Source organism: Schistocerca nitens, chromosome 5, assembly GCF_023898315.1.
Source record: "Schistocerca nitens isolate TAMUIC-IGC-003100 chromosome 5, iqSchNite1.1, whole genome shotgun sequence".
Taxonomy (NCBI): Eukaryota; Metazoa; Arthropoda; class Insecta; order Orthoptera; family Acrididae; genus Schistocerca; species Schistocerca nitens.
The window spans coordinates 416468855-416481688 of NC_064618.1; the positions used below are offsets into that span (position 1 = coordinate 416468855).

Here is a 12834-nt window from a genome sequence, read left to right on the forward strand (position 1 = left end):
CATTCCAACTCCATATGCCCCACACCATTATAGGGCCTCCACCAGCTTGAACAGTCCCCTGGTGACTTGCAGGGTCCATGGATTCATGAGGTATTCTCCATACCCGTACACGACCATCCGCTCGGTACAATTTGACCCAAGACTTGTCCGACCAGGCAACGTATTTCCAGTCATCAACAGTTCAATGTCAATGTTGACGGGCCTAGGGGAGGCGTAAAGCTTTATATCGTGCAGTCAGCAAGAGTACACGATTGGGCCTTCGGCACCGAATGCGCACGTCGATGATGTTCCGTTGAATGGTTCGCACATTGACTCTTTTTGATGTCTTATATAGGCGTTGCCGACCGCAGTGCCGTATTCCGCCTGTTTACATATCTCTGTACTTGAATACTCATGCCTGTACCAGTTTCTTTGGTTCTACGTTTACGTAGTTAATGTACGAGTGCAGTTTGTAGATACGTGGTTGACGACATGTGGAAGTTTGGGCCTGGCAGTGGTATGCGCCCGGATAGCCTAATAGCAAGGCGTCCGTTCGCGACTAGCGCGAAATCCGGGTTTTAGCCCAGTTTCGCCATAAATTTAAAAAAAGAAAAAATGGTTCAAATGGCTCTGAGCACTATGGGACTTAACATCTGTGGTCATCAGTCCCCTAGAACTTGGAACTATTTATACCTAATTAACCTAAGGACATGACACACATCCATGCCCGAGGCAGGATTCGAACCTGCGACCGTAGCAGTCGCGCGGTTCCGGACTGAGCGCCTAGAACCGCTAGACCACCGCGGCCGGCACAAATTTTCACTGACGTCATTCCATAATAGAGCTGATGGTTGTACATATTTGCAACTGTGAATACTTTTCACGTAATACCGAACTGGTCTAACTCACGTGGTCGTCTAGGGAAAGGAGTGTTATGGGGCGTCAAAGACGTTTTCAGGTCATCAGTGCGAGGAGAGCTAACGCCGATGCTTCTGGTGTGTGTGTGCAGGAGGCGCGCGGCTCCGGGTACTTCGAGCTGCAGGTGCTGGAGATGTCGAACCCGCGGTCGCGGCTGCTGGACGGCGGCTGCTGCGGCGGCGCGGGCGACGCGTCGCAGTGCCCGCGGCCGTGCAGCACGCTGTTCCGCGTCTGCCTCAAGGAGTACCAGAGCAGCGTCACCGCCACCGGCTCCTGCTCCTTCGGCAACGCCTCCTCCGCCGTGCTCGGCGGCAGCTCCTTCACGCTCGCCGACCCCGACTCGGGCGCCGACACCATCGTCCTGCCCTTCACCTTCCGCTGGACGGTGAGTACCGGCCGCCGCGCCGCTGCGCCACACACCTGCCGCAGTCCCCAGAGGGCCCCTCCACACGCTCGACGTTTATTACACAATTACGAATGTAGTGCAATAGCACTGACCGTCTGTAGGGTAGGTTCTCGCAGTATACTCAAGAAGACGTCATAGATTTCTAAATATTTATGTCCTTTCAATACATTGCGGAGCCAGTACTGACAAGGGAACCTCCCCATCGCACCCTCCTCAGATTTAGTTATAAGTTGGCACAGTGGATAGGCCTTGAAAAACTGAACACAGATGAATCGAGAAAACAGGAAGAAGTTGTGTGGAACTATGAAAAAATAAGCAAAATATACGAACTGAGTAGTCTATGTGAAAGATAGGCAAAATCAAGGATAGCGTAAGCTCAGGAGCGCCGTGATCCCGTGGCTAGTGTGAGCAGCTGCCGAGCAAGAGGTCCTTGGTTCAACCCATTCCTCCAGTGAAAATTTTATTTTCGCAAAGTTATGATCTGTCCGTTCGTTCATTGACATCTCTGTTCACTGTAATAAGTTTAGTGTCTGTGTTTTGCGACCGCACAGCAAAACCGTGCGATTAGTAGACGAAAGGACGTGCCTCTCCAATGGGAACCGAAAACATTTGATCGCAAGGTCATAGGTCAACCGATTCCTCCACAGGAAAACACGTCTGATATATTCTATACGACACTGGTGACGGCATGTGTGTCACATAATAGGAATATGTTGTCGACCCACCTAACTTGTACACTTGGCGAATGGGTAAAAAGATTCTTCTACCTTGCACGATTTAGGTTTTCTTGTGGTTGTGATTATCATCAATTAAATAAAATCAATTAAACTTTTCATTCGATGGAAGGCTTGAACCAAGGACCTCTCGTTCCGCAGCTGCTCACGCTAACGTCGGGACCACGGCGCTCCTTAGCTCACATTGTCCCCAATGTTGCTTATCTTGCGCATGGACTACTCAGTTTGTATATTTTGCTTATTTTTTTCATAGTTCCACACAACATCTTCCTGTTTTCTCGATTGATCTGTGTTCAGTTTTTCAAGGCCTATCCACTGTGCCAACTTACAACTAAATCTGAGGGGGGTGCGATGGGGAGGTTCTCTTGTGAGAATATTACGCTCCAGTTGCCAAAAATGTGCGATTTATTTAACGCATTATGTTTCGGGACAACATTATCCTATTATCAAATTCTTAAAGTTAACGCGCTATTAAGAACCGTTAAAAGTTTGCGAGCAGCAAACTTCCATGCCAGGACATATGCGAGGGTCATTCAATACTTAAAGAGACAAATTGGTCTGGGAAAAAACTGATAGTAGGGCAAGTTTGGTACTTTTATGGCTTCAAGTTGGCATCACTGAGATGAGCCCTGATCAGCTGATGTATCAACATTGTTTTGTTTATAACCTCAAAAATACATTTCAAGATGGCGGGTCCGCTTGAAAGTCCACATTAGTTGAACAACGTTCTCTTATTCGTTTTTAACTTGCTGAAGGCGTGAAACCAGTGAATATATACTGTAGAATCTCTAAACCCCCGCCCCCCTCCCTTGCTCCAAGAAATGTGCCACTTATCCTAAACACGAATCCGTATTGCACTGTGCGGAAATTTATGTTATGGTTCTGAACGTCACACTTTAAATATTTTCACACTTGTTTCATTAACACGAAATTTAAAGCCAAAACAAAAGAAAACTTACACAGACTGTTTTGTTCAGGTGAAATTTCGTCTATGCACAAGCGTGCCCACGTCTCACTCAATTTTTAATCATCATGTCTAAAGTTATTTAGAGGACCCCCTGCATTTTTCGTTTCTTTTTATGTGCGATATACAGAATAAACATAATATGCATCAAAATTCTCCTCGGAATATTGCCCATTACCTAAACATTTTTTCTAAATTTAACTTGCAGTTTTAGTTTTTAAGATGAAAAGTCCGTTAAACATAGCAAACTGCTTTTGAATAAGGCGCGAACGCCAATATTAGACTACACTTTAGGCCAATACGTTTCTACAAACTTTTTTTGGCATTCACATTCCTGAGCTACGTGACCTCACAACCTGATTATCACCTAAAGCAGGTAGTGGAATTAACAGTTCTCCCGTTTAGTCTCATAAGCCGCCCTCAGTCAATCAATCAATCAACAGTTCCCATTTCTAGTTCACCTGTCCAGATATACCAGCTAGCATATATACTTTCCAGTTCCTGTTATTTATTATTTGTGATCAATCACAGAGGAGTAGCTGTGGTGAGAACATTTTAACGTTGTTGGATTGCGAAGGAATACAGGCTGTGAAATCGTAAAATGTTATTTAAAACTGGCAAATCACAACCAAACATACTGGTTACCGAAAAGTAACATTACCGGAAGGAGGGATACAGGCTGTGAATTCGTATAATGTGATTCAAAACTGTGACAAATTGCAATTAAAAATACCAGTTACCGAAAAGTCGCATTAACAACAGCAGGGATACAGGTTGTTAATTGGTTAAATATGATTTAAAACTGTGACAAATCACGGCTGAAAATATCAGTTAGTGAAAATTAGCAGTAAGAGAAGGAGGGATATGGGTTGGGAATTGGTAAAATGTGTTTTAAAGCAGTGACAATCTACAAATAGAAATACCAGTTACCGAAAAGCAGCATTATCAGAAGGTGGGATCTCGATTGTGAATTCATAAAATGTGATTCAAAATTGTCACAGATCACAATTAAAAATAACAGTTATCGAAAAGTTGCATTAACAGCATAAAGGTTGTTAAATGGTAAAATGTGATTTGAAACTGTGACAAATCACAACTAAAAATACCAGTCACCGAAAATCAGCGTTAACAGGAGGAGGGATACAAATTGAGAAGTAGTAAAATGTGATTTAATGCTATGGTAATTAAAAGTACCAGTTGTGAACTGGTAAAATGTGATTTAAAACTGTGACAAATCACAACTAAAATACCAAATATCGAAGAGTAACATTAAAAGAAATCACTGTTATCGGAGAGTCACAGTCTGAGGCATCCCTACCTCGCGCTATCGAGGTTCCCCACTATTTATAAGGCAGCGAGTCGTCCCTCGAATTAAAGAAACGCAGGCGTGAAATCGTTGGGCATACGTGACCGCAGCGCGGTGGAGCAGCAGGTATCGCATGGCACAATGGCGAGCAGTGGCGCGGCAGTAAACGGGCGCGGAACAAAAGCGGCGCTAGCTGGCTGGTCCGCCGCTCCCCGCGGGGCGCCGAGGCTTCGTAGAAACAAGGAGGCGCCGACAATGGGCTCCCATTTTCCTCGGCCCCGGCTGCGGCCGACACGCTCCGCGGCCGCGCAGGCGCTAACGCAGCCCCAATTTCCCGCGCGCTCGCGGACGCCTTGCGCGCCCCGGATGTATAATGGCTCCGCCGGGGCCGGTGTCCAGACTCGCCCAGGGATAATGACGTTAAATTGTGGCCGCTCCGTGGGGGGAATCGTCGGACCCTTCACACTTTGACGCCTCTCTGGGGGGCGGCATTCCCAGACACCTCGCTTCTCGTCCCTAGTCGACTGTGATGTTTGAAGGGCTAGAAAAACTGCAACCCTCATATTCTTATCACTACTCTGGTTCGTATGACGAAAGAAAAGCCCCAACAGTAGGCAGTGCTGTTGTGGTTTTTCGACAGAGAAGCACATAAGACTACTCACGGTACTGGAGTCGTCTGTACACCTGTGGCAACACTGAGGCGTTACCACATATACCACGGATGGGCAACCGGCGGCCCACGGGCCGGATTCGGCCCGCAGTTGGTTTCGAACCGACTCGCGGAGGAAATTCGTGGGAGCGCGTGTGAGGCGCTCGCGTTGTAATCCGCTCGGGACGCCTTTCCTGCTTGGCTGCCATGGGTTTGAGCAGTTTCTGCCATTTCGTGTAGTACAACATATGATTGGTGTCTATCATCTGAAAAAGTAAAAATGTCACACGGACGTTAAGGGGCCTCACACGTTCAATATTATTGCCAACACGTCAATCTAATGACCATCTGCGGGCGAATATTGTCGTATTATCACTAAGAGAAATTCTCGTCTGAGTAAAATATTCTCTTTCCGGGCGGGAAGGAGCGCCTGGTCCCCGGCACGAATCCGCCCGGCGGATTTGTGTCGAGGTCCGGTGAACCGGCCAGTCTGTGGATGGTTTTTAGGCGGTTTTCCATCTGCCTCGGCGAATGCGGACTGGCTCCCCTTATTCCGCCTCAGTTACACTATGTCGGCGATTGCTGCGCAAGCAAGTTCTCCACGTACGCGTACACCACCATTACTCTACCACGCAAACATAGGGGTTACACTTGTCTGGTGTGAGACGTTCCCTGGGGGGGTCCACCGGGGGCCAAACCGCACAATAACCCCGGATGCTCTCCATCGTTTCTAGGTCCCCGGTTAACATACAATACATACAGTACAATACAAAATATTCCTAGTATTGCCAATACATATTGAGCGTGTTATCGGTTTGAAAATTTGCTATTCTGTTGTTCGCATTTTTTTTTCAGTTTGGATTCTGTATAACAGAGCCGATATACGCAAAGTTCAAGCGATTTCGAATTTTAAACTTTTGAAATGAACGTGGAAATGATGGCTTATATATTTAGGTTAAAAAAACAACCCATGCTTGTGCGATCAGTTAACAAAAGTATTTTTTGACATATATTTAAGAAAAGCTTGCAAATGGTGTTCGCGGACATTAACGCATTAAATTTCAAATACTGGAATCACCTGTTGGGGGAAAAAATCACAGAGTTACTCCAAACTGCTTGGCGACAGAAACTGCCTACCTACTCACTGCCCTATTTTTTATTTCTGTTCTTTCTCGTATTAACTTTGGTAAATAATTCTTGTCCATTGTGGATGTATTATAATACTGCAGCTGTTGAAACTGAAAGTAATTTATAATGAATTAGCTTCAACACGTTGCTTGTATAGGCATTTATTTTCCCATACTGACATTTCAAGATGTCTAACATCCCATCTTCAGATGTTTACATTTATGTAAGTTTCGTGAGCATTGGCGGCGTTGCAGAATTACGCAACGGAAGTTTTTAAGACAGCTATTCTAAAATGTCGTAATCAAATAAACAGTGTTCACGGAGCGTAAATAAAAGTAAACATCTAAAGATGGGGTGATCATAAAATGAATGTACTCTCAAAAAACGCTTGCTTTCAGCCACAATTTGCTAGCGTTGTGTCTCGGGCAAGGAGTGCCATTCATACCGGTAAGTTGCTTTATCAACATTAACGTCACGGACGCTATAGTTTCGAATTTATGCGCTAGGAGCGCTGCTGCCGCACCACGCGACGAGGCTGTCGGCGAGAATCGGACCCGCGGATCAAAACAGGTTCCCCATGCCTGATACAGACAAATACATTATCACATTACACGATTGATTGTAGCAGACGCGCGAAACAGTCGCGCCAAGCCCACTTTCACTGTTAGAATTCTTCTTTCGCTGTACGGACTGTAGGATCTGGGGATGGATATCTCGAAAGGATAAAATTGATTTTGATGTGTCTGAAAATTTACTGCACCAATGATAGTCATCTTTGCTTCTAAACGTACGCTGAATTTAATAAAGAATCTAACAACCCTGACGTCTTCAGTCCGAAGACTGGTTTAACGCCGGCCCTCACGCAGTGTCTCTTGTGCAACTCTCTTCGTTTCTGCAAAAAGATTGCAGCCTACTAACAGCAGTCAAGTCTTCGCCTTTCTCTGCAATTTTGAGCACCTACCCCCTCCTTCCCCCGCCCACCACCTCCCTGACCTACTAATTTAGCCACTTCTTGATACAACAGGACGTGTCCTACCAACACATCTATTTTAACCTTCGTTCGGCGTACTTTTGTCTACAAGTTTCATTTCTCCCCAGATTGATTCAATAAACCTCTCATTAGTAAGACGATTTACCCACCTAATTTTCAGCACTCTTTTGCAGCACAATATTTCGTAGCATTAAGTTCATGTTCATTGATTTATCTTCGGCCGACACTACATAAAGTTACCAAAGAATAATTAGTGTGCAAGAAACCATCACCTTTCAATGTTCTGAAGTAATTAAAATTTAATAATATATTGGTGAAAGTTTACCTTTGTAAAAACACAGTTATTTCTACTTTCATTTATGTCTTCTACATGTTTAGATAAAGTTGTGTCATTGTCAGCGGGAGTTCTGATATCGCGTTTCAAAAATGATTGTATAACGAAAATGTATATGCGGCATAACGTTTCTTAAGGGCAAATATCACCTTCTGATATTACATTCACGTACATCATTAACTTCACACTTTTTCTGATATACTCCTGTGTGAATCTCGGAACGTTTTTTATCAAAGGCCAAGGTTTCATATCTCCTTGTACAGTGTGGATCAATATTGATTTACCACACAATAAATATCAAAAAGGTATTAAAAAGTGAAATTGTCTTCCTTCCTTACGGTTCTAAATTACTATATCGTGTGTCAGCGAAAGTCAGCACCAATTTTTGATCAAAATAATTCGACGTTACATGTGACATGCCGAAATTATGAAACATTTGAGCACAATTACAAATGACTGTATAAATCGCTGTGGGCTCTAATCGAAAGTAGGAAAATGTTTCCAGATTCTTTTACCACCAAACTATAATATCTTACAAATCATTTAATAGGGGCAACATTGTAGTGCAACTGAGATGTACTTGCATCGATATATTTGGGAAATAAGTAATAGAACAAATAATTCGATTTTACTAAGGCATAATTCCACCAGTGCACTTTATCCAACGAAAACATCATCGACATAAGGAGCTATCCATCTCTACAGTGATTAATAATTTTGAAAATGTGTGTGAGACGTTTCGGGCTGACTGCAGTTATCAGTCATGCACTCTTTTTACGCTGTTGTACGTAGTGAAATAATGTTTATAAATATGGCGTGTATTGTGGATACATGCTCTTATGATGGACAGACGTCCAAAAACGTATTGCTTGTAATACAGCAGAAATAACCTGACCCAGTAATTTGAGTATTATTACTGAAATGGTTGGGTGCATTTTCGTCGAATAGTAAAACAGTAGCACAAAGTAGTACATACCACGTTTCACTACTAAGGTAATTACAGGCTTCTGCTGAAGGAGTGAGGAATTCGTGAAAACAATGCCTCAACCAAGACGTGTAGTGCAAACGAAGCTTTCTCCGGCAAGGCAACACCCTTTGTTCCACGGCTTCTCTTTCATGGTTCATGGCCGAACTTTCATTGTCGTTGCGGTAAGGAATGTTAATAGTGAAATCTTAATGTTACTTGTGCGAAGCTTGTTTGTCGGGAGAAACAAGGAAATGCGTGTGCGATTATTTTTCCTCTCTACACTTTGTGATCTGTCTACGTTGGCAATACTAACAATTTCATCTTTCACTACTCCCAGCCAAGAACGCCGTACGCCCATTTCGTTTCTGTAAAAGCGTGACCATTTATAATAGAGCGTCTCGAATAATATCTGCGCGACTGTATTTCACAACCTATACAAAATACACAAAAAGTATTTCTGTTAAATGGATAATATACAAAGAAGCGTGTATGGTGCAGTTTGATTTTTGCTCGTAGCAATTCTTTTTTCTCTTTGGCGAGATATTTTAAGTATCCATAATATTTTTAAGGATATGCAATAGGTCTGTAAACAGAAGTATAATATTGTATTACAACGCTACTCCTTGTTCTGAGAATACATTTCGCAAACATATAAGCGCGGTGTTCTGTATACAGGATGTCCCAAAAAGAACACCGACGAACTTCAGGGACAAGTTCCTTATAAAGAATTACGTAAAAAATGTATGGTAAAGTGGCCGAACGGTTCTAGGCGCTTCAGTCCGGAACCGCGCGACTGCTACGGTCGCAGGTTCGAATTCTGCCTCGGGCATGGATGTGTGTGTTGTCCTTAGGTTAGTTAGCTCTAAGTAGTTCTAAGTTCTAGAGGACTGGTGACCTCAGATGTTAAGTCCGATAGTGCTCAGTGCCATTTGAACCATTTTTGTCTGGTAAACATGGGCTCTAAAATGCATACCTTAAGAACTATGAGCACCTGTTCATGTTCGGTACTGTGAAACAAATCTCTTCTGCTGCAAGGTATTTGCTTTCCATGTTTTCGGAGGAGGAAGTATTAACCAACAAGTGACCAAATGCTCGCAGCTCTTAAGGTATGCGTTTTATAGCTTATATTTACCGGACTTTTCATGTTTTGGTCCGTACTTCATCTTCCCAAAATCTGAAAAGCGAAGAGCTTGCAGTAGAAAAAATGCGTTTCATTTCATCGAAGATAAACAATTTCTCACATCTCTTGCGTTACGGCATGCGCCTTACAGCCCTCGTTTACAGACATTTTTTTCTTGTTTTGGTGTAAGGAACCTGCCCCTAAAGTTTTTTGTTTCTTTTAAGATACCCCGTATATGTGAAGGAAAATGCTTTCAGAACAGCGCAGTTCTTCTCGTTGTCATTAAGTACATCTCGCCGAATAAGACTGAAATTTTCCAGAACCGGTAGGCTTTAGTCTACTTTTCGCACATCTTTTGCCTATTTTCGCTGCTAACATTAACACGTCAATTTGAGAAAAATTCACCTTTGCCTGAGTATCGAAAATGGCAGAAAGTTACAACTGTTTATCACACTGTAAAATACTCAAGATCCTCAGCGATATCACTTGTTTCGATATATTGAATTCTTCGTCATATCCTTTCATAACTGTAGTAGTTCACGATTCCGTTCATTTCCTTTCTAGAGCACTGTTTCCATCCCTGAAACACTGAAGTTCCAATGGCTCTAAGGACCATGAGACTTAACAACTGTGGTCATCAGTCCCCTAGACTTAGAACTACTTAAACCTAACTAACCTAAGGACATCACACACATCCGTGCCCGAGGCAGGATTCGAACGTGCGTCCGGAGCAGCAGTGCGGTTCCCGACTGAAGCGCCTAGAACCGAACACTGACGTAAACTTGCAAGTTACTCAATCAAGAAGTACGACAGCTCGAAAAGAAAATGTAATACTGATGCTAAATATATTGGTTTGAAAGGAATCGCCACCAAGAATAATCGACATCTTACAACATTCGTTGGACATGTAAAGCTTAAGGCTGCGAAGAATGGCAGACAAAAGTTTCTAGCCGAGAGTACTGGCATAGTGCTGTTGTTGTTGTTACCGTAGCTGACTAGGAGACAATATTGCTCACTTAATAAGGGACATACTTAATTGAATATGGTAAACTTAAATCAGCCATAATTTGCTCCTGGCATCACTTGCAGCCAGACTGTGTTGCGGACGCGCAGGTGGGACAAGTGGTTCCCAGGAGTCTAGCAGCTGAGGCTCCGTCGGCAGCGTCCGTACAGTGGAGGCAGCATCGCCAGGGGCGCCCGCTGACCTTCAGAAAATGTTACCGTGACGAGATTAATCGTCTGCCGCCCCGTCCACTCTGCGCCACGCCTCCAGATAACGTAATTTGGAGCGTAAGAGCGTCTTCATGTCGGAGCGCCCTATCACGGCCACCAATCAAAACGATACCAAACGCACCTCCACCGTCTCCAGCTCTCCAGCCCCCTCCCTCGTCTATCACGGCTGCTGGTCGAGTTGTTCTTACCACTCTAAAACACCTTCGGGTCGGGTACAACACAGATATTGAAATCTATTTTTCCACTAGTTTCTTACCCTTAACTGGCGCCCTCTGCTTTGTTTCACCTTATCAGCTCGCAAGGGAAATAATTACCCTCTAAATTTTCCCATCCATTAGCAATTCAAATTTACATTTACTGCGGAATCAGTCGCGTCTGCTGAGCAGAAGGACGGCCGTTTATAAATCAGCGCAGATGCTCGCTTATCCTGATGGCAAAGAAACAGTCGCAAGAACTCGGAAAGCAATGAAGGAACAATTCATCGAACGTGAGCGGGCCAGTAGGAATATGGGATTGAAAATCAACCAACAAATGGTTCAAATGGCTCTGAGCACTATGGGACTTAACACCCGAGGTCATCAGTCCCCTAGAACTTAGAACTACTTAAACCTAACTGACCTAAGGAGATCACACACATCCATGCCCGAGGCAGGATTCGAACCTGCGACCGTAGCGGTCGCACGGTTCCATACTGAAGCGCCTAGAACCGCTAGGCCACACCGGCCGGCAAAATCAACCAACAGAAAGCAAAAAATATTGCTGCTGGGACAGGAAGCAAGGAGTACATTACAACCTCAATAACAATGGACAGTTACAGTTTTGAGATGGTTGAGCTGTTTAAATATATTGGGTCGACAGTCACCCTGACAAATAACACCTCTTACACTATTAACAGTTTAACAGCAGTAGCAGAAATGACAACACTACTCAGCTGGCTCGCATTGGACAGTATGGTGACCTGTCCTCATGCATAACAACCATCACTCGGGAACTGCATCATATCCACTTGGCAACTGTATCACAGCCGATATCAGCCAAAAGTGGAAAATACGTAATTACAGCCGATGGCAGAAATGATGCTTATTTGGAGTTATTAGATTATGTATGCAGCTAGAAACTAATTTATTTATGATTACGAATCATCATACGATTGTGTTCCTAGAACTACTGTGATAGATTGTAATTCAAAATAAACACTGGATGTTGAGACAAAATGTTCTCTGACGCTTCTCGGCGACTCCAGTCTTCTTTTATTGTTGGCTATGTGGTAAACAAATGAAAGCGCTCCGTTGCATAGGTGATGCATTGTGTATTGCCTATAATCCAGTCATCTGCGCGAGGTAAAAAGGTATAGACAGAGCGAATGTAGGTTCCTCATTCGCGTCTAAAATATCTTTCTCTGCTTTGATGCGTTGATTCTTAAGGTTTTACTGTTGAAAATCACTGTCTCAATTTAGTGGGAGGCATGCGGTAGTTCTACTGCATGAACAGCGAAAATGTGATGAGCGTTAAACTTCTTGCCTTTCGTCATTTTGTGGGAGTTGTCAGCGAGAAGAAAGTAACCAACATATAAGTGTTGTCTGATATGTGGTTCTGAGTGGACAAGATGGGTTGCTGGCGGAGCTACTTAGATCTGAAGATGATCCAGAATGAAACTTCCTGGCAGATTAAAACTGTGTGCCGGGCCGAGATTCGAACTCGGGACCTTTGCCTTTCGCGGGCAAGTGCTCTACCATCTTTTTTTTAATTTTTTTTTTTGTATTGTGGTGCACGCCGCACTAGCAGTGGGGTCTCTTCGCGGCACTGCCAGTGCGTCGACTCCCAAACCCCTCCCACCCCTTTTTTCATGTCCCCTGTTGGGTCATAGCACTAAGTGTGCAGAAATCTTAACACAAAACTCCCATTCTCCGACTATCTGAGCTACCCAAGCACGACTCACGCCCCGTCCTCACAGCTTCACTTCTGCCAGGTTCGCAAGAGAGCTTCTGTAGTAAAGTTTGGAAGGTAGGAGACGATGTACTGGCAGAAGTGAAGCTGTGAGGACGGGGCGTGAGTCGCGCTTGGGTAGCTCAGATGGTAGAGCACTTGCCCGCGAAAGGCAAAGG

At 44.0% G+C, this 12834-nt stretch overlaps 1 protein-coding gene across 1 annotated transcript in view; it reads left to right on the forward strand.

The window, feature by feature from the left end:
- The window catches only part of LOC126259203 (protein jagged-1b), a 591182-nt gene that overhangs the window by 115340 nt on the left and 463008 nt on the right, over positions 1-12834 (forward strand). The window contains exon 2 of the mRNA XM_049955794.1: positions 989-1282. Within this exon, the coding sequence (XP_049811751.1) occupies positions 989-1282 (294 nt within the window). The remainder of the gene's footprint in view (positions 1-988; positions 1283-12834) is intronic.